The sequence below is a fragment of the Perca flavescens genome, chromosome 3 (genome assembly GCF_004354835.1).
Source record: "Perca flavescens isolate YP-PL-M2 chromosome 3, PFLA_1.0, whole genome shotgun sequence".
NCBI classification, from domain to species: domain Eukaryota; kingdom Metazoa; phylum Chordata; class Actinopteri; order Perciformes; family Percidae; genus Perca; species Perca flavescens.
Window position 1 is genome coordinate 36,735,707 of NC_041333.1, and position 23,427 is coordinate 36,759,133.

At 40.5% G+C, this 23,427-nt stretch overlaps 1 protein-coding gene across 1 annotated transcript in view; it reads left to right on the forward strand.

Annotated features, from left to right (window-relative positions):
- The window catches only part of si:cabz01090165.1 (leucine-rich repeat and fibronectin type III domain-containing protein 1-like protein), a 92,133-nt gene that overhangs the window by 23,349 nt on the left and 45,357 nt on the right, over positions 1-23,427 (forward strand). The window contains exons 2-5 of the mRNA XM_028574031.1: positions 1,406-1,674; positions 6,041-6,241; positions 11,739-11,905; positions 19,671-19,911. Of these exons, the coding sequence (XP_028429832.1) occupies positions 1,406-1,674; positions 6,041-6,241; positions 11,739-11,905; positions 19,671-19,911 (878 nt within the window). The remainder of the gene's footprint in view (positions 1-1,405; positions 1,675-6,040; positions 6,242-11,738; positions 11,906-19,670; positions 19,912-23,427) is intronic.

Consider the following 23,427-nt stretch of genomic DNA (forward strand, 5'->3'; position numbering starts at 1 on the left):
GTGCGGAATAATCTTCCTTCATAAAGTCGTACAGCGGAGGAAAGATGACTGTCTTTGCCCGACAACAAAAGTCTTTAAAATGAAATAAAGGAGCGACGATTTGGGGGCGAAGCATTTTCGTAGTTTAAATTCAAACCTGGAAGTTATTTTGGGTGCCCTTGCAGGATTTTTAACATCCAGTTTGAGAGCTACTATATGAGCTGCCTCCCCCACCTGCTGGTCCTCTTTTTCCTGGAGATTCTGGGCTCCTCGTGTCTGCAGAGCCCGGGAAAAGCATAAAGGAAAGGATTTCTATGTTCTTATACGCCGCAAAAAAAAGAAAAAGTTTGTAAAAGCATAGAAAATGTCCTGATTTACGCAGTGACTCCACATTTCCTGCTGCTGTTATCTCACATTCTGTGTCGCATGTGTGGAATAATTTGCCTTTTATGAAGTCATACAGCAGCGGAGGAGAGATGACTATCTTTGCCGAACGACAGCATCTTTAAATAAAAAAAAGCAGTGAGGATTTGGGCAGTGGTGGAATGTAACTAAGTACGTTTACTCAAGTACTTTGTACCGTACTTAAAGGTGCCCTGCCACACGTATTTCATGACTTTGTGGTAATGTCTGAAGTTCTACCATGGACTCTGTAACATTTTTTTGTGTGGATAAAATGCCCTGGTTACCTTGTTTCAAGCCATTCTAGCGTGGTATAGAAAGCCTACAGGAATATTCAACAAGCTAAGCTGTTTTAATCTGATTGGCTAACAGCTAGCCAATGAGAGAATCCTTTACCCAGCACAACTGGGTGAGCTAATGAATAGTAATGAGCTCAGGCAGTATGATGTCAGACTGACCAGCTTTTGTGATTGGTCTGATTTCTCTGCTTATTTCTTTTCAGTGGCTAGAGCTGACAGAGGAGGCAGCAGTTCATTTTCACATTCACCACATAACACAAACACATATGGACCTAACGTATTTCAAAAAATGCAAGGAAAAACGGTTTTGTATGGCAGGACACCTTTAAGCACAAACTGGAGGTACTTGTACTTTACTTGAGTCTTTTCTTTTCATGCCACTTTCTACTTCTACTCCGCTACATTTCAGAGAGAAATATTCTACTTTTTACTCCATTACATTCATCTGTTACAGCTTTAGTTACTAGTTACTTTACACATTAAGATTTCTGCACCCCAAAACTCATGTAGTTTATAAAATCTGATGTTTGATTATAACTAAAACTAGCCAACAATATAACAAGTCCAGCTGAGATGATTAGACCATTAAATCACACAGCTGTTTGGATCCTTTCCAGTATTTATAATGTGAGGTTTTTCCTGCATTGAGTCCTTTTACTTTTAATACTTGAAGTGGAAGGATTTTTGAACTGACTCATGCCGCTGTTGTGTTTTGTGTGTTGCAGCCCGGAGAGCAGCCATGGATGCCGTCTCCTCGCTGGTGGGTCCTCTCCTCCTGGTCCTCCTGTCCTCCCTCCCCCACGGCTCCTCCTCCATGCTGTGTCCCAAGCGCTGCACCTGCCAGAACCTGCTGCCGTCCTACACGGTGCTGTGTGCCAAGACGGGCCTCCTCTTCGTCCCGCCCAACATCGACCGCCAGACGGCCGAGCTGCGGCTCATGGACAACTTCATCACCACGCTGAGGCACCGCGACTTCGCCAATATGTCCAGCCTGGTCAGAGCTGCACTTTTACGTTCATGTTGACTTTGATTTGCACGCTCACTGGTATCTACTAGAATCAGTAATTACGTTTTCTTGTTTAACCACGTAAGCCAATTGAGAACAACTTCTACTTTGCAACGACGGACTGGCCGAGACAAAGCACAAACTTGCCAGACAACTTAGTCACACAGTAAATACGCAGAATATAAAAATACATAATACAGTAAAGACTAAAAATACAGATCCGATAAAGAGTCAATAAACAGTTTGTGCAATATGATGTCTAAAACAACTTTTGAACCTACACAGGTTCCACCAAAACAAGTTCCTTCCCGAGGCTATTTTGCAGCGGAACCTTGGATTCGTGCAGCACTTAGTAGGGCTGCACAATTAATCACAATGTTATCGATATCGCAATATGGACTAGTGCAATATCCAAATCACAGAGGGGCGCAATATTTGTCAAAAGCAAAATATGTGTCGAACCATTCTGAGTGAAGTAGTGTGGTGCTGCAGAGACGTCCCTGCCTACAAATCCTCTCCTACAGACTACAGAAACCATCTTTGTTTGGTACAGATCCTCTCAAAAAAATCACACTATAATAATTTAAATTTTTAAGATTTAATATTAATCAATGAAAATTAGAATAAGGATACAAACATGATCATTCCCTTCAATATCGTGAATCATATTGCAATCGCAATATCAGTCAAAATAATCGCAACTTAGATATTTTCCTCATATCGTGCAGCCCTAGCGCTTAGTGACGATTGTGATTGGTTTTAAAGAAATGCCAATAAACCAGAGCACGTTTTTTCTCCCGTCCCGGAATGCTGTGCGGACTAGCCAGACCCTCCTCCGCAGCGCTGTGGAGGAAGGTCTGGCAATGCGAGATTAATACCACTGTAATAATAATAATAATAAATTGAATTTATATAGCGCTTTTCACAAACTCAAAGTTGCTTCTACTGTAATCATGTTACGGAGGTGGAGAGGCTTCACCGCACGCAGCACTAGAAGAAAAGCACCAACATCGTGGTATTTAAATGCCACACAGTGGCACTCCTCACAGCTGGAGACTTCCGCTGGTGTTTGAGTAACCAGGTTCCTCCCCAGTGTGATCACAACAGCACAGGCGATGTTTTGCTCACACACAGGGCAACGTGGGAAATGAGGTTTTAATCATGTGGCGGGGAGCGTGACAGATGTCTCTGGCGATCATGCCGATCCTCCAAAAACGTGTGGGTGTTGATTGACTTTTTCTCGGGTTTTAATAGAAGATGTTTCGGCATTTTCACATCTTATATATTCCATGGACACAGTGGAAGTATTTAGCAGCCTACAAACTCCCAACCTCTAGTGCTTTAGTTTAGCTTAGTTTGGTTTATTTGCACAATAATATAAAGTACATACGATATATTTTGGCAAAATAAATGACATGAAAAGCACAGTTATTTGGCCTTTGACCAAGTTCATCATTTCAGTGCATCCCTAATATTCAATAAATTAAATCAGAATCAGAAATACTTTAATCCCAGGGGGAAATTATTTTTGTTACAACTCCAGATATACAAACAACATATATTATCCATACTTTAACATATATATTAAAAACAAATATACAGTAATATTATATAAAAGATCAAATGTACATTGTTAATGTGCAATTGATCTTTTATATATTATTACTGTATATTTGTTTTTAATATGTATGTTAAACAGCACGAAAGCACGGTGGAACCAGCAAGCCAGCCATCCAGTTTAAGTTGGCTAACGTTAGCTTGCTAACTCCACCTAAACCTCAGCTCCACAACTTGCCGGAAGTCGGCTTATTATCAGAAGTTTATACATTACCATGGCAATGGTAAACATAAAAATGGCAGCTGCTCTGACCATTCTGCTAGGTTAATTTGAATGGAAATGGCCTTATTAATCATTTTATTTCTATGATGTTATCAATTAATGAAGCCCAGACTTTATCTTATCTAACAAGTGAATCTGTAATGTCATGTCTCAACTGACCCACTGTACTCCCATATTAATTACTAGTAGTATTATTAATGAAGGCTACCCTGTGGCCTGACTGCCGGTTCCCCGAGTGAACCGTTCTGAAGTGCAACATCAGATCTCTTATCTGCCAACTCTGACGTTTGACATGCCCGAACAGGAGGACTGATAGAGTGTCACTTTAAAAACATGGTATAGTGCACAAAAAGTGAAATCTTGCTAAATTATTGCTGGTATAAAATTAAATCAGCTTATAGAGCTTAAGAAAGAAAAGAAAGACACACAAACTGAAACTACAGTAGAAAAAGCAAGACTTTTTGGTAAAAATGGACTCTATACAAGACTTAAAATGATAACACTGACTGGACTAGAACAATAGTTAATAGAAAAAAACACCATAAACTCTCCAAGGCTGTAAAAATGTGAAGGTACGTTACATTTTGTGTCAAAAACACTTTTACCCACCATACACTAGAAGACTCTGAAAAGACTAATGCCGAGCTTACACCAAACAACCTTTCAAGCGATTCCACTGTCAGAGACTATTTTTCAATCTGGGAATGAAATCCTGAGAGTCTTCCTAGAGTCGGGGCGCTCCCGTCTTCTCAATCGTTTGGTGTAAGGTGATCATACAACTCAGTCCCAGTCAGTCTTTTTCCTATCTGGACTTTCAGACAAATGTAAACATCAAGACAACATTCATGTGAACATTGTCAACAACCAATGGGTGCTCTCCCTCCAGCACCAAACAGGAAGCAGCAAACGGCTAGAGCCAGTGTAGTTAATGGGAAGAAGAAAGGTGCTGATTTTCAACCCTTCTAAAGCGCGTCATTCAACGGGAGTTGTCTTTCAAAACAAATCCAGTTATAGTCTTGCAATGTGTGACCCTGGAAGATCCCCAGTCTTTACACATTATGACAGTCTTTAACATTAGATGTGAGATGATTGTCTTTAGATGTGAGATGGTGTCAGACTTTAGTCTTTTTAATGTCTTCTAGTATATGGTAGGCATTAAGTGTGACACCATTTCACAGCGTACAGGGTACAAGCGGCTGAAATGGGTTTCCTCAGGAGGGTGGCTGGGGTCTCCCTTAGAGATAGGGTGAGAAGCTCAGTCATCCGTGAGGAGCTCGGAGTAGAGCCGCTGCTCCTTTGCGTCGAAAGGAGCCAGTTGAGGTGGTTCGGGCATCTGGTAAGGATGCCCCCTGGGCGCCTCCCTAGGGAGGTGTTCCAGGCACGTCCAGCTGGGAGGAGGCCTCGGGGAAGACCCAGGACTAGGTGGAGGGATTATATCTCCAACCTGGCCTGGGAACGCCTCGGGGTCCCCCAGTCGGAGCAGGTTAATGTTTCTCGGGAAAGGGAAGTTTGGGGTCCCCTGCTGGAGCTGCTCCCCCCGCGACCCGACACCGGATAAGCGGACGAAGATGGATGGATGGATGGATGGATGGATGGACCATTTCACAGCTAAAGACAATCTGTCATAATGTCACTGAGTTTTTAGTCACAGACTAGAAGATTTTACTACCAAGACTTAGATCTTATGATAACTAAGTCTACAAACACGTTTGATTTTGTCAAGACGGGAAAAAGACTGGGACTGAGTTTTATGACCACCTTACACCATTGACTGGAGCGTTCCCTGACTCTAGCAAGACTCTCAGGATTTCATTCCCATATTGGAAATGAGTCTGCGATAGTGGAATCACTTGAAAAGTCATTTGATGTAAGGTCAGCATTAGGTGGCAACTTTTTCAGAGATACAGTTAATATGGACTCAAAATGATGGCACTGGACTAAAAGTGTTAATAGAAACATTTTTTCTAACCTTCATTTATTCCGGCAGTTTCACTGAGAGGAAGCCTCTCCTTTGCAGGAAAGCCCTGATCACATTCACACAATTAAAAATTACTTTCCAAGGCTGTAAAACTGCAAAGATTTCTTTTCTCTTTGTTCGCTAGTGTCTGTGGGTTTGTTATTTTGTTGTTACATTTAGCGTCAAAAAAGAGTTAAGTGAGAATAAAAAGAAGAGAAAGTAGGTAACTTAGGTGGCAACTTTTCACTAAATTATTGCTGGTATAAAATTAAATCAGTGGATAGAGCTTTAAAAACAAAGAGAGACACAAACTGAGGCTACAAGAAGCACAACTGGACAGAAAATGAGAAAAATAGACTCTATACAAGATTCAAAATGATACAGACACTGGACTAGAACAATACTTAATAGAAACATTACTCTCCAAGGCTGTAAAAATTGCTTGGCTGTAAAATTCCTTTTTTCTCTTTTTCAGAGATACAGAAAGTTGATCCAGTATTTCAGGAGAAATGTTATGTGTTCTACAAATAACATCTTGTGTGTGTGTGCGTGTCCAGATCCACCTGACGCTGAGCCGAAACACCATCAGTCAGATCCGGCCTTACGCCTTCGCTGACCTCCAGGACCTGCACGCTCTCCACCTGGACGCCAACCGCCTCACCACCCTGGACGACTCGCACTTTCAGGGCCTGGTGAACCTGCGGCACCTGATCCTGGCCAACAACCAGCTGCACAGCATATCGGAGGGAGCGTTTCAGGTACCAACACCGAACCCGAACCCTGGTCATGTTCTTAAAATACATGGTACCAAAACAAGCTCATCTGGAGAACAGCTATTTAGCTTCCTTCATGCAGATAAAGATACTACAGCTGCTACTGCTAAAACTAATACTGAAGCCTGATTTATGGTTCTGCGTTGAATCTAGGCCGTAGGTAAGTACGTAGATAAGTCTGAACTTAGGTAAGTCTGTACATAGGTAAGTCTGTACGTAAGTATGTATGTAAGTACTTAGGTAGGTCTGTACGTAAGTATGTATGTAAGTACTTAGGTAGGTCTGTACGTAAGTATGTATGTAAATACTTAGGTAAGTATGTAGGTAAGTCAGTAGGTAAGTACATAGGTAAGTCTATAAGTAAGTATGTAGGTAAGTACATAGGTAAGTCTATAGGTAAGTATGTAGGTAAGTCTGTAGGTAAGTACATAGGTAAGTCTATAGGTAAGTATGTAGGTAAGTCTATAGGTAAGTATGTAGGTAAGTACATAGGTAAGTATGTAGGTAAGTCTGTAGGTAAGTACATAGGTAAGTCTATAGGTAAGTATGTAGGTAAGTCTATAGGTAAGTACATAGGTAAGTCTATAGGTAAGTATGTAGGTAAGTCTATAGGTAAGTATGTAGGTAAGTACATAGGTAAGTCTGTAGGTAAGTATGTAGGTAAGTACGTAGGCAAGTATGTAGGTAAGTACGTAGGCAAGTCTGTAGGTAAGTATGTAGGTAAGTACATAGGTAAGTCTGTAGGTAAGTACATAGGTAAGTCTATAGGTAAGTATGTAGGTAAGTACGTAGGTAAGTATGTAGGTAAGTCTGTAGGTAAGTACATAGGTAAGTAGGTAGGTAAATAGGTAGGTAGGTACGTAGGCACATGTATATATGGACCCTACGCACTAGCCTGACGTGCACCTCCACAGAAATGTAACTTCATGTCATGGCGACACAGACCGCTACAACTGTGATTGGTCTGCTTGGCTGGGCTAGGTAGCGCCGCAAACAACATAAAATCAATTGAGGGTTAACTTTTCCTGCTACAGCCGTCCGTAAATAGACAGCACAGGGGAGACAATGTATTTGTTTCTCCGTCTCCACCGCCGGGCTCGGTACACGCTCCGGAGCTAATCCCCGTCACAGACACTAGATAGCTCTGCTATTACTGCTCGTGCCACTACCAGCATGTTTCTATGAATGACTAACTCTATGACTGCATCAGGAGTCACTTAGTAGCAGGCAGCGGTGAAATAAATATTCAGTTTTTCTAACTAAAGGGATACTTTGCCGATTTCAATCCAGCTCTGTGTCATCTTTGTGTGGGCAGCGTGTTTGTTCTTGGCTTTCCTCTGTGGCACCAGTGCACGGAGTTCAGAGCTGAGGTATTCTCAGCAGACCTCCGTGGTGGTTTTCGCGTGATCCTGCGGATCTCGACTGCTGGGAACTCCGTGCGACCATGGAAGGGAAGCCACACACTGTTCATCTGGACACAGTGCCCACACAGCCATGACACAGAGCTGCTGGATTTAAATCAGCAAAAATCTCTTCCAGTAAATAGATGATAGTTGAAACGCCACTATGAAGAGATCCTCGATAACAAGTAAAAGTCTTGCATTTAGAGTTTTGATTGGGCTAACTTTATTTGTGATAATCAGTGTTATAGCTTTGTTCATCTTAACCTGAGATACTTGATGTCTGTGAAACAACCCAAAACTGCTTTTCAACCACTTCAAACTCTTTTATTTGCTGAGGAAAACCTGAAGCAAGCAACAGAAGCAGAAAGAGTTGCCTTATTTTTACATTGTTCAGTTGATTTTATATTAGAATGTAATGTGGAGAAATCAGACCACAATGTAGTTTGTTAAATAAATCTAGATGGACAAAATTACCCAATTCCCCTCAGGCCTTCTTCAGCTGCACATTATAATAATTTCAATTTAAAATCAATCTTTGTGGTGCTAACACTTTAGTTTGGTTTTGCCAATATGCAACATGAAGTTAGTAATTCATAGTTTAATGAAGTAATAGCCCTGCAAATGTACTAAAATTACTTTGAAATTCAGGTCACGGCAGCAATAATTGTCTTGAAAGAGCTATTTTAAATCAGCGCTGCCAACAAACCGTCATCACCCGAGCATTCTGCCAAGATTCTCGGTTTTGGAAAAAGTTCTTGCAAAGTCAATTAAAAGCTTGTCACACTCGTTGCGGTGCGTAGGGTCGAGTGTTTTCTGGAAATGACGCCACATTTCTGGCTCTGACCCTGAAGTCTTAACGGAAGCAGCCAGCCATGTCAGCCTCCTCTGCTCAGCTGGACACCTTTTTAATAACCCGGCCCTAAAATAAACTGCCGTCCCCTTTTCATTAAATGACAACGTCCTTTCTCTGCTCATTAAAAGTCTGGCAATGAAGCACCAAAAGTGTCCCCTCTGGACTGGCTCTCAGACCTCTGCAGAGAGATGTGAACTCTGACCTCACTAATGGACAGGACCTCCTGAACTTTAGCCTAATCTCTCGCCCGTCCATTTCACTTTCTCTCTCTTCTGCCTGTCATTGCTCAGCTAAGATTTGCATGGTTTTTATTTAGAGATGGTCTGACTTTTTCCTTCCCGATTCTGATACCTGAACTTTCGAATCGGCCAATTCTGAATGCTGATCCGATACCAGTGTGTCATATATTTTATTATGTTTAAACAGCTGTATACTACTGTCCCTGTATGGATGTAATATGCGGCCAATTTCAATGATCTAAGGCGTGAAGCGCCTGGTGCAAGTACGTTTAGGGCATGTAAGAATACATTTTTGCTACTTTAACCGCAAAAAAAAAAGGGTCCGTGTGCCAGACTCATGGTTCAAAAGGGTTGTAATTAGTGTATTAATAATCATAGGTGTGTTTTGGGTGTAGCAATAAATCAATCAGAGTGTCATCTCCCATTCCCTTTAAAAGCCAGGCGCATTTGTACTTTGACGCATTGCTATTATGATGGAGAATTTGCTAAGCAGGAAGGAGAGATTTTCTGTTGTCTCTCAATTCTCTGTCCCAAGAGGTATTCAATGTATATATACTGTAGATATACACAATAATACTATTTCACATTGTAATGTTTTTATTTTTAATCTTCTGCATGTGTGTGTGCTGCTGCGCGTCCCTGAGTGTGTGTAACAAGCATAGTGTACACGCGCTGTGCACGAGCATTTAACTAATGTGCTGTTAAAATAACAATGAAAGAACTTTCTTTAATTATCCCGTTTGACAGTCAGTCAAAACGGGAAAAGAGCATAAATAAACTACTTTAAAGTAGATTTTCTTTGGGGCTAAATTACGTGATATCCGATCAGTGCATCAACTCCAGTACTTACAGATACCAGCATTTTAGGCAGTATCAGAGGCGATAACAATACTGGTATTAGAACATCTCTAGTTTTATTGCTTCTATTTTAATTAAAAAATAATAAAATTTCTCCACCTAGAACATGGATATAATTGTCTCTTAATTTCACTTCAACTAGTTTTGGTTGCCTGAACTTAACCAGACCTTAGGCCTTAGCAATAGGGGTAGCAGATTAAAGAAATGGCGATCTGACTAACATCTTATGTAACACTCATTTTTAAAGGCACTTACAAATAACTTTTTTTGTGTTTGGGCATAAGTCTGTCACAGACCTGCAGATTTTTTAACTGTAACCACCTCTGAGCTTCCCCTAACCTAAACCAAGTGTTAGCGTTTATTTGCCTAACCTTAGTCATGGTTTATTGTTGCCATAGCCAAGATCATCTGCCACTACGTCACTACATTCGGTTACAAATGGTTACAGAAAGTGATTAAATGCCTTTAACTAACATGGCAAGACATAACAAAATACATGTATACAATATAGTTTGTTGCTCAGGCATAAGGACTGTTGGCACGAGAACCCCAGTCCATAGGACAAAGCCAGATTGGTACGCCCGTCCATCCACCCTGACACTAAGCGTAAACATGAGTCAATTTAGTATATTTTTTCCTATATAGGTAAGTCATGAATTTTAGGCTATTTGAATTCCCCATCAAAGCTCTTCAAGTTTCTTTTGTCATTAAGAAATGAGATTCTCTTTGGCCAGAAAGCAATAACGCACATATTATTGTTATGTGAATTGAGGCATTGTGACATCCAGACAGAGTTCTGTGCGAATTACGAGAGCAATTACAGCCGACAACAGCCTGGCTGATCAACAGGCTCTTATCTCTCTCCTTCCTATTAGTCTCCCCCCTTTCTCTCCATTTCCCTCCCTTTGTATTTTCGCTGACTGTGCCGACTCGTGGCATTTCAACGGTTATGAGAATTGTATGAAGGCAATTAGATATAATTGTAATATGTTTTGAGTGCACAACATTGACCAGGGTAATTGATCTGCATTTCTGTCTTTCTCTGTTATTCCTTTTCTTCCCTTCTTCCCGTCTATTCCTTTAATTTGTCTCCCTCTCTTCCTTCACTACATTTAACTCTATCCATTATGGCTGCACAATATATCGTTGATTTATTATTTACCATTATTTTATCGTCATCGCGATATCAACTGCCGCAATAAACACATCGCAAAAAGGCTGCGGCATATCGCGAAAGACACTCAGAGATTTTAGTTTGAAATGATTTCCAACATGCTTTTATTGAAAGAAATGAATAGAACGAATATTGAATTAAATACAAAAGGGACCATTAAAAAAGACTAACAAAAAAATATCTGTCATTCAACCTGATCTCACAGAATTTCGTGAAATGAACACGGACCCCTTATGTTTAGGAAAAGGTTGTGGGTCTGCTTACGTTTCCATGACACGCGGGACAAGAATGGGACGGTTGGGTTTAGGACAAGAAGAACGGGACAGATGGGTTTAGATAAAGAAGAACAGGACAGTTGGGTTTAGGAAAAGAAGAACAGGACAGTTGGGTTTAGGAAAAGAAGAACAGGACAGTTGGGTTTAGGTAAAGAAGAACAGGACAGTTGGGTTTAGGAAAAGAAGAACAGGACAGTTGGGTTTAGGTAAAGAAGAATGGGACGGTTGGGTTTAGGTAAAGAAGAACGGGACAGTTGGGTTTAGGTAAAGAAGAACGGGACAGTTGGGTTTAGGGAAAGAAGAATGGGACGGTTGGGTTTAGATAAAGAAGAATGGGGGGGACACTGAATTTTCACACATTCCGTGCAACCACCACGTAATGCAGTTCGTGATCATTTCACAGAATTCTGTGAGACCCGGCTGTTTTTAATGTTCCTTCTTGTATTTAATTCAATATGTTCGATAAAAGAACGTTGGATATGATTTCTTTTCATTTGTCGTACCTACGAACGTAGCCACAGCTTAGAGTTTACGCAGAAGTATAAATCACCCTTTAGAAAAGTTTCTAAAGTAGGGTTAGATTTGTGCAATTAAAGTTGCTGACTACAACGCTGCACAAACAGTAAACGTTTGAGTCTTTGATTATGCTTACAGTCTCTGTCTCTGTCCCCCCAATGCAGGACTTCCTGGAGACTCTGGAGGACTTGGATTTGAGCTACAACAACCTGGTGAACATCCCCTGGGACACCATCGCCCTGCTGGTCAGCGTCAACACCCTCAGCCTCGACCATAACCTCATCGAGAGCGTCCCCGAGGGAATCTTCTCCAACCTGCACAAACTGGCCAGGTCAGGATCATGTGATAGCACGTTACAGCAGCTGCAGCCTGCGGTGGTTTAACAGAAAGAGGGAGGGGGAAGCATTACTTTTAGCTTTTCACTGGAATTCCCAAGAGAAATGTTAGTATTTTGCATTTTCCTGCTCTCTTTCGCTTTCAAATTTAACTTTATGCAGCCCTGCATAACTAACATATATTCCATTCCAATTACAGCTGAATTTTTTCAGACTATATTTACATAGCTACATTTGGGTTTAAAAAGGAATATATTTACACCTCTCATTCCCCTGCTCTGGTGTTTCCCCCTCTCATTCCCCCTGCTCTGGTGTTTCCCCGTCTCATTCCCCCCTGCTCTGGCGTTTCCAAGCCCCTAAACCAGAGACATTAGGAAACACTTCTGACCCGTTTTGGTTGGTAATCTGCAGGGTTGTGTTCAACAGCCGCAACCGGAGACCTTTGGCAACACAGACACCGACGCCAACGTTTCTCCGTCCTGATTGGGTCTCATCGGTCACGACGTCTCGTTCTCTGAGACTAAAGCTACCAACAGTTACTATGGCAACTACCAGCAATGGGCGGAGTCTCCACGCTGCCTCCTGTTTATGTCCAGTATACCAGAATGTTTGTGAGATATGAGGTTTGAGCGTGTTAGTTTAAACGGAATAGATTTCTTCTACTGGAGCTAAAAACACTGGTGCGCGGAGATCACTTTTGGCTCAAAACTAATCCGTAATCGAGTAGTCCTTTTTGAATGCATTTCTCACGCTGAATAACTTATTTCCAAGAAACTTAGAGTACATCTCTGGTAAACACAAGATGTATAGTGGTGCTTTTGCATGATTCTCTGTGGAGAAGCTCCGTTTTATAGATCTGCTGATGAAATCAACTTATCGATAAGTCGACAAAATCAAATCAGTGTTCGTCAACCAAGACTTTATTTAATCAATGACAGCTATAAAGAATTTTTTTCTGAAAAGAAAACCAATTAGTTGTTCATATAAGAAACCTTTATATACCTTTTTATATATTTACGTTTGCACTTTAATGAAGCCAAAGTATTTCTTATCCGATTACTCGATTAAAGAATAGAATAATCCGTAGAACATTCAAATGCTAAAATGCACTGCCTAGCTTTAGCAATTATGCTTTCTAAGCATTCACACGCGTTGTCTGCAGGAAATGCATTATCCCCGTTTGCATATTTATTATTGCTCTTTAATGAAGCAGCAAGTATTTCTTGCAGCGCTGATTCCAAAGTGCTGCCTGCAAACACTGCAATACAGCAGCACATGTAGCTTCTTTCAGTGAAAGTCTGCACACTGTGACTTGGGTCTTGTTGTACCAAGACCCACTCTCTCCCGGTACGTTTGAGTGCAGTGAACATTCAGCACCGCATAAGGGTTTAGATATGAAATACAGCTTTAGCTGTTTTTATCGCTTGATGGATGTTTATAGCCTCCTTTCGCTTATAGTTTTAGATTTACAGCACACGCTCTGTGCAGTCTCAGCCTCTTTCACCAAAACCACACAGGCAGTTTGTCTTTAAACCAGCGCCCATAAAGCCAATGTACGCTGCCTGCCCAGCACGGCACTGACCGGCAAAACTAGCTGGGGAAGAAAGTGGAACCATAAGCAGCTAAAAGAGACAGATATTTGTTTCTCAGGAGTTGGAGGTCTTTCGTTCATCAGGCGGTGTTGATATGGCGGCGGTTGTGTCGGCTTCTGCCAGTGTGTTTTGTATGTTTTTATGCCCTCTGGTGGCCAAACATGAGTCACTGCTATAGCTGCAGGGATTAATCAATTTGTTGTCAACTATTAAAAATTTTTTTATGATTGATTAATCGGTTTGAGTCTTTTATTTTAATGAAAAAAAAAATCTATTAAAATCTCTGATTTCAGCTTTTTAAAGGTGCTCTCTAAAGATCCAGGACTTAGCCAAAAATTAGAACATCGACAACTTCTCAGTCCTTCTTCCCTTTCCGCTATAACCCAAAACGGTCTCCTAAGCCCCTCCCCCCACAAGGTAGAATTAATGTGCAGTTAGACACCTCCCCTGGCCCTGATTGGTGCATCTGAACAGCCAGCTGTGGATTTTTGCAAATCTCACTACAGACTGTATGTGGTGCCAGAGGAGCTGGATTCTTTTTTTTAATTACCTGCTTCATGTAGTTCTACTGGAACATAGGGTCAGTTTCAGCAAAATATGACAGAAAGATAATAATAAGGCTTACCTACTTTTAAATGTACCTTTAAATTTAAATAAAGAAATGCTGCTTTTCTTTTGTGTTCAACGACAATAAACTGAATCACTTTAAGTTTTAGACCGTTGGTCCGTGACTCTTTATAGAAGAGAAAATAACGGGCAGATGAATCTAGAGCTGCAAACATGAATCAATCAATCGATTAGTTGTCAACTAATAAATTAATCGCCAACTAATTTGATAATCGATTAATCGGTTGATCATTAAAAACTCTAATTGGAGCAATTTAAATGTGAATATTTTCTAGTTTCTTGTCTCCTCTGTGACAGTAAACTGAATATCTTTGAGTTGTGGACAAAAGAAGACGTTTTGGGCTTTTTGGGAAACACTGATCCACATTTTTCACCGTTTTCTGACATTTTAGGGACCGAACAACTAGTCGATTCATCCAGAAAATAACCCACACATTAAGAACGATTGTTAGTTGCCGCCCTATCATCTAGCAGTGGCTGTTTAACCTGTGACACTATTGTTTGTTTCCCATTTTACACCTGTTATTCCTGGCTTCGCCTGACTTCTGCTGCCTGTAAAACCCTTCTAGTTTGGCCTTTGAAAGTGTTTTGTAACAAACAAACGTCGGTCTTTATTATTAGATGTGGCTGCATGCATGTGTGCAATTTAATTTTCCTGCCACCAAATAACATTTAAACCCCATTAACTGTAATCAATTTCAATTTACGTCCCACTGACCAACAGTCTGAAAAAAAAAAATGAAAAACAGGTTTCTTGATAAGCAGTCATGCATTTATTAAAAAGACGGTAATGGGTTATTTTTGCCCCGGGGACAGACACACACACACACACCGGAGACACACACACCGACCAGCTGGTGAAACTGTGGATTTGTCTGTGTGCACAGGTGACCGTTTACACACACACACACACACACACACACACACACACACACACGCACGCGCACACCACAAAGCTGCAGCCCATGAAATAACATAATTTAACTTTTGTAAAGTGCAGCACGCTCGCTGCTCTCAACATCTATTAACTTCTTGTTAAGTCATCGCTGTTGTTCAATACTTCTGGAGGGACTGGGGGGGGTATGGACTTTCCCGTGTTTGTTGCTGACTACACTGAACGTTTGAATTGCCTTCGTTATTATTACGAGTCTTCAGGTCCAATGTTTTGGCCGGCAAATCACTGCTCAATTCCCCCGAGGTGGTGTAGTGGCTGAATGAGCACGAAACACACCCTGGAATATTTGTCCACTGTTGGATCGCATTATTCGGCTGCTAGTTTGTGATTGTAGCTGTTGTGCGAGTCCCAATTTTCCTCAACCTGCCCCTTTCGAACTGTACATTTATTAGATTTCATTTTCAACATGTCGGTATGAATGCCTTTGAGAAGGGAACAAACATCTTCTATGCGGAGCAGGAGACAGAGACTTTGCTTAGTTGCTTGCTTAGTTATTAGGGGTGTTAAATTGAAGCATTGCATCGATTGCATCGCCATGCGGACCTAGACAATTCTGTTTTGATGCGGTGACAGACCATAATCAATTATTGCCTATTGATGTTACTTGTTGATTTTTCCGGTCGCTGCTTTTTTAATTTTTTTGCCTTTTTTTTCTAGTGTTCAGACTCCGCTACATTCAGGAAGTGTCTCTTTTTAAGAGCAGGCACTACACTAGGACTGCACATTAATCACAATTTAACGAAATCGCAATATGGACTAGTGCAATATCCAGGTGGGCGCAATTGTTGTTGAAGGCAAAATATGTGTCAAACCATTCTGAATGAAGTGTTGTGGTGCTGCACGGACGTCCCAGTCTTCAAATCATTATCCTACAGACTAAAGAAAACACATTTCTTTGGTACAGATCCTCGCAAAAACACTATACACACTATAGTCATTTTTATCTTTTTAATTTTTAATATTTTTCAATGGAAATAAGTGATACAAAAATGATCATTTGCTGAAATATCGTGAATCCTATCGCAACATCAGTTAAAATCTTCGCAATAAGACATTTTCCTAATATGATGCCGCCTTAATTTAAAGGGATGATTTAAACCACACAGTCCCACACAGTCCCAGACCTCTTAGGTCTATGGGACCTGTCTGCTTTCTGTCCCCAGAGTCAGAACTAAAACTAAACATGGAGAAGCAGAGTTCATTTTTATGTTCCACAAAAGATAAGATATACTCTATTTTCCCCGAAGGGAAATTAGTTTTGGACTCTGTCCGTTCCGCAGCTTTACAAAGAAAACACAAAATACAGAAAATAAGCATCTCTCAACACATACTCTCATACCTTAGACAGGTCCCTATATAGTAAGCACATTAACTCCTTTCATTGGCACTACCTATTGCACAAATGACACAATGCACTGACATAATGCACAACCCCAATGGCCTACGTATTGCACAAATGACATAATGCGCAACCCAAATAGCCTACGTATTGCACAACATATTGCACAAACCTAATAGCCTATGAATTGCACAACTAACATATTGCACAACCCCACTAGCCTACGTATTGCTCAAATGACACAATGCACTGACATAATGCACAACCCACATAGCCTACGTATTGCACAACTAACATATTGCGAAACCCCAATAGCCTATGTATTGCACAACTAACATATTGCACCACCCCAATAGCCTACCTATTGCACAAATGACACAATGCACTGATATAATGCACAATCCCAATGGCCTACGTATTGCACAAATGACATAATGCACAACCCAAATAGCCTACGTATTGCACAACATATTGCACAACCCCAATAGCCTATGAATTGCACAACTAACATATTGCACAACCCCAGTTGCCTATGTATTGCACAAATGACAAAATGCACTGACATAATGCATAACTCATATAGCCTATGTATTGCATAACTAACATATTGCACAACCCCAATAGCCTATGCATTGCACAACTAACAATTGCACAACCCCAATAGCCTATGAATTGTACAACTAATATATTGCACAACCCCAATAGTTTATGAATTGTACAACTAACATATTGCACAACCCCAATAGCCTACGTATTGCATATATCTGGAACAAACTCTGAGAAAACCGCAGATGCGCCGCAACTCTGTTCTTTTAAATCAAAGCTGAAGACCTTTCTTTTAGATGCTGCCTTTCTTTAAATAATTACTGCACTGTAACTTCTGTTCTCGTATTTTATCTTTTATATCGTTAATTGTTTATAACTGCTCTTTAATGTTTTATGTGAATCACTTTCAATCGCCTGGTTGCTGAAATGTGCTTTATAAATAAAGCTGCCTTACCTTATATTCCCGCTCCATGCATGTGAACATTTGAGCTGGTGAAGAAAACGCCTCACCTCCGATCCTAAAGATAGTGTCTTTAAGTGTAAAGTAAGGAAATGATTGAATTGATCTAAATGTAATGTGAATCCACTTCACCATCAGTACCTTGGCTGCAGCCAGAAGGAATGAGATTGAGGGATTTTCATAAAAAAAAAAAAAGGAAATGTGAGGCTAATGGAAACAAGGGGTCTGGTTGAGGATAACTATTACCAGCTCTCCCTCACTTTCCTCCCTATTTTTTAGATTCTCAGATCCCTACTAATCAATCAAGCTGTTTCTAAAGCTTTCACCACCCTGCCAAGAACATAATTGTGGTGGAGAAATTCTCCATCCATCTTGGACTGAGTAACTGAGTTTTTGATTTGCTGTTTGATTGACCAAATGTGTCGAGCTGGGTTCATATGTCCCGTTCCATCTTAGGTCCCGGTCTGATTGACTGACTCCAAGACTAATAAATCTCATGGCAATATTTTCATATTTTATTTAAATATTTTAATATAGGTAAACGTTCATGTTGTCATCTAAAGTAGACTGTGTTTCATAATCTACCTGCCAAACCTGGAGTTTGAATTCCAATTTTGGTTTGTTGCAGTGCCTGAATTGGTTCAAAAAATGTGCCAGTACCCTAATTAAGCTGTGTGTGTGTGTGTGTGTGTGTGTGTGTGTGTGTGTGTGTGTGTGTGTGTGTGTGTGAGAGAGTGAGTGTGTGCACTCAGACAAATTCACGTTTTCACCAGCTGGTCGGTGTGTTTTGTGTCTCCGCGGCAAAAATAACCCATTACCGTCTTTTTAATAAACGCATGTCTGTGGGTTTTCTTTTTAAGACTGTTTGTCAGTGGGACGTGTGTGTGTTTATATATTTTTATGTATGTGTGTGTGTGTGTGTATGTATATATATACATACAAATTGGATTGTTCCATCGGGCTTCTTGAGGTACTGAATGTCTGATTTATTATATATTAATTATATAATATATTATATATACTTTTTTTATATATATATATATATATATATATATATATATATATATATATATATATACACACACACACACCCTATTTTGGTATATCAGCCTATTAATAATATTGTTAATAACATTTACAAGTTAGGATTGTCATGTGGCCAAAAATCATAAGTGCAGGTACTCAGTACTGGTGAGTACCGGCCCATTTCAGGTACTGGTTTGTTGTCCTTTTGTTGTAACTTAAAATAGATGAGAGTTAAACCTATTAAATCCATTTTAAACAGATCCAAAGGTTAACAGAACTGAACTGTGTATGCTGACAAAGCAAACTTTAAAGGTCCCATGGCCTGAAAATTTCACTTTATGAGGTGAATGCCGTCTGCCTATGGTCCCCCAGTGGCTAGAAATGGTGATAGGTGTAAACCGAGCCCTGGGTATCCTGCTCTGCCTTTGAGAAAATGAAAGCTTCCCTTTATGAGGTCATAAGGGGAAAGGTTACCTCCCCTTTCTCTGCTTTGCCCGCCCAGAGAATTTGGCCCACCCATGAGAGAGAGAGAGACATCATGGCTTGAAAACAAGCAAAGTGGCAGTTGGTCAAGGCCACCCCCCCCCCCCCCCTTAGGTCTATAATATAGATCTTAGTGGTCCCCTAATACTGTACCTGAAGTCTGTTTTATATAGACTCTATATAAAAGAGACTTCAGATACAGTATTAGGGGACCACTAAGGTCTATATAAAAGAGACTTCAGATACAGTATTAGGGGACCACTAAGATCTATATAAAAGAGACTTCAGATACAGTATTAGGGGACCACTAAGGTCTATATAAAAGAGACTTCAGATACAGTATTAGGGGACCACTAAGGCCTATATAAAAGAGACTTCAGATACAGTATTAGGGGACCACTAAGGTCTATATAAAAGAGACTTCAGATACAGTATTAGGGCACCACTAAGGTCTATATAAAAGAGACTTCAGATACAGTATTAGGGGACCACTAAGGTCTATATAAAAGAGACTTCAGATACAGTATTAGGGGACCACTAAGGTCTATATTAAAGGATCCAAAAAGCAGCATGTCATAGGACCTTTAAAAAAGAGTTTGGGTTTTTAACAATTACTGTAATTCCATGTGATTTAACAAACTGATCTCTGCCCGTCCCTGTCAACTATAGACCTTGGAGTGAAATGACAGTAACAGACTGATCCTTCTCCCTGCGTCTCTGTCTCCATCTCCAGACTGGACATGACCTCCAACAAGCTGAAGAAGATTCCTCCGGACCCGCTGTTCCTGCGGATCCCCGTCTACGCCAAGATGAAGGGTTCTCCGCTGCTGGCGCTGGTGTTGAGTTTCGGTGGGAACCCTCTGCACTGTAACTGTGAGCTGGTCTGGCTGCGCCGACTGACCCGAGAGGACGACCTCGAGACCTGCGCTTCCCCCAAAGACCTCGCCGGCAAATACTTCTGGACCATCAGAGAGGTTTGTTAAAGTGCTCATATTAAGCTTTTTGGCTTTTTCCCTTTCACAGGGGAAAACTCACAGGGCCAGACGGAGAGCTTTTGCTTTGGGACGGTTGTTGTTTCTTCAGTTCTTTTTGGAGCCGACACAGCGCTGCGAAAACATCAATCTACTTATCTACTTATTTACAATATAGTAACATAAGAATAGGAGAATGCACAACAGAGTTTCCAGATTTAATAAAAACAATGAATTAAGGACAAAGGATCCATCGTCATCTATAGCGGAACACCTCGGAGTGCTTTATCACACTTACACCAGGAGCACTTTACGTTTTAAACTTTGGTAAATATCTCTGGTTTGACTAGGGACAAACTAAATGATGCCAATATCACAAAGTCTGCCGCGATAAGATTCAGTTACAACGTTCTCGCTCAATACAGGGATTTTTGTTCACATCAATGTCACTTAGACACAAATGCATGAGATAGTCGGGTCCAGGATTTAAAAAAAGACAAACAAAATGAGCCTTTAAGGTGCCATATGGGTCTAAACAGTGAGGTCAACCAGATTCTCTCAGGCCTGGACCTGCTTTGATGGTTAAATGCAGAGAATGAATTTCGCTACATGTATGTGTATTAGAGCTGGGCAATGTATCGATATTATATCGATATTGTGATATGAGACTAGATATCGTCTTAGATTTTGGATATATATGGTAATATGACATAAGTGTTGTCTTTTCCTGGTTTTAAAGGCTGCATTCCAGTAAAGTGATGTCATTTTCTGAACTTACCAGACTGTTCTAGCTGTTGTATTATTTGACTTTTCCTCACTTGGTCATTATATCCACATTACTGATGATTATTTCTCAAAAATCTCATTGTGTAAATTTTTTGCAAAAGTACCAATAGTCGATACTACAATATTGTTGCGGTATCGATATTGAGGTATTTGGCCAAAACTATTGTGATATTTGATTTTCCCATATCGCCCAGCCCTAATGTGTATGTGACAATGAAGTACCTTTACCTTACCTTTGATAAATAACACTAAGTATTCAAACAGAGGTTATCTTAAATGGCCTCTGGTTGATGATCTTGTTAGCTTTGTGGGAAAAAAAATAACCCAAATATTGTACCTCTTGATAACCAAGTCATCATTACCTGGCCAATTCTGTCGCCTACAAAATGATTATTTTAAACATGTTGGTCATAGAAACTGCATTGTGTTTGTTTGGCGTCATAATCCACCGCAAACCCTGCAGCAAAACAGTTTTTGTCCTCACTTTTAGCCCTCTGTGGCTGCACGAGCACTTTCCTCCTCAAGGACGCGAGAGCCGGCCAGATGGTCGGTGTCACACAGCAGGGAACCTTCCGGTCAAAGTGTGGAGTCCATGGAGTTTGCTATACAAAAATGCATCAGAACCGTGACTTTGCATTATGTATTCTTTTCCCCCTGTATCATTGTAGAGAAGAAAACTGAGAGATCTGCAAATACCTCAAATCGAGTTCAAAGTGCTCATATTATGCTTTTTGGCTTTTCCCCTTTCCTTTATTGTGTTATATATCTTTTGTGTGCACGTTATAGATTTACTAAGTGAAAAAGCCCAAAGGGACTTACCATCTCCAACAGAAAAAAAAAACACTGTTCACCAACTGCTCCAACCAGCCCTATTGCAGTCCAGCCTTTACTTCTGAGACAAACGTGGTCACTTTGTAACACACGTTATAATGCTCACTTAGCTGCTAGCGTGGCTCGCCCTCATACTCTGCTTCTGACTGGCTAGTAGTCCTTACCTAGGTACTGTCAGGGCACGCCCTCATACTCTGCTTCTGACTGGCTACTAGTCCTTACCTAGGTACTGTCAGGGTTCGCCCTCATACTCTGCTTCTGACTGGCTAGTAGTCCTTACCTAGGTACTGTCAGGGTTCGCCCTCATACTCTGCTTCTGACTGGCTAGTAGTCCTTACCTAGGTACTGTCAGGGTACGCCCTCATACTCTGCTTCTGACTGGCTAATAGTCCTTATTACTGCACTGCAGTAATACTGCACATGTGCGACTCCCTGCACATGTGCGACTCCCAACAAAGATGGAATAGAAGTGAGATGTCTCACTCTGTAGCTAAAACCAAGACCTGAAAAGAAGAGCTGCAGCAATGTTCTGGTACAACCTCTAAATACAATTATGAAAATTGTCATTAACAGTCATGAATCCAACACATTATTAGCAAAGATAAATCGGCCTATTCATGAAAACATACAACATTGATAATAGGCTTACTATAGATAAGTTAGCAGCGGTGGAATGTAACTAAGTACATTTACTCAAGTATTGTATGTTGAGGTACTTGTACTTTACTTGAGTCTTTTCTTTTCATGCCACTTTCTACTTCTACTCCGCTACACTTCAGAGAGAAATATTGTACTTTTTACTCCACTACATTCATCTGACAGCTTTAGTTACTTTCAAATTTAGATTTCTGCACACAAAACACATGCAGTTCATAAACTCTGATGTTGTATTATAAAGTAAACTAGCCAACAATATAACGGCCTAAAGTCCAGCTGAGATGATTAGACCATTAAAAACACAACTGGTTGGATCCTTTAGTAAAAGTACATCCTTCTGCTTACATACTTTTGGTTAAGTGACATTTTCACTGCAGGACTCTTACTTGTAACAGAGTATTTTTACAGCCTTGCATTAACAAAGCTTAGCTACAGTGTCTGCTAGCTGAAGAGATAGCCACACCGGAGAAGTAACATTTAAATATTGTGTTATTAGTTGAGGAAAAATAAGACCTAACGCGTTCAACTCGCATTGGAACTCTGAAGACTGGGTACTGGATCCTTAGACTTAGAAAACTGTAATGTCCCCGAGAGGCAATTTGTTGTACAGTACAGGCATATTATATAACATGCACACATCAATAAACAGAATACAATAAAAAGGAGTATGTTGCACTTCCCTAACAGGCCTAAAATCATAATTAAATGAAACTACTGCACAGTACTTCACATATATTCCTCCTCCAGTCATACCCCTCCCTACGTCTTATTTAATTGGGTTATTGCCATGGGAATGAATTAGTTTTTTGAACGGCTGGTTCTGACCTTAATGTGGATAATAATATATAAAGGCGATTAGGACTAGCACTCAAATGTAAAAATGAATTTTGGGACTAATTGCTTTTATAATATGGCAGAAATGGATCATCAACAGATACTTCAATTATTACTTTTTTTTTGATTGTGGCAAATAATTGAAGTCTCTACAGTAATTTGGTGATCCATTTCTGCCATATTATAAAAGCAAAATGCATCTTTTAAAGAGCGCAGTGCCAAAGCCGTGCAGCTGTGTTGTAGCTGCACGTTGCAGTTAGAAGATGGTGTGGGACTGAAGTTCGAGGAGCCGCTGGGGAAATCCTTCTATACGTTAGCAGCTATGCTGATACTTGTCGAGATAACGAACTTAAGTGGTGTGGTTCAAGAAGTTCCCTTAAAGAGGATGATATGGAGGGTTTAGCCTTACCT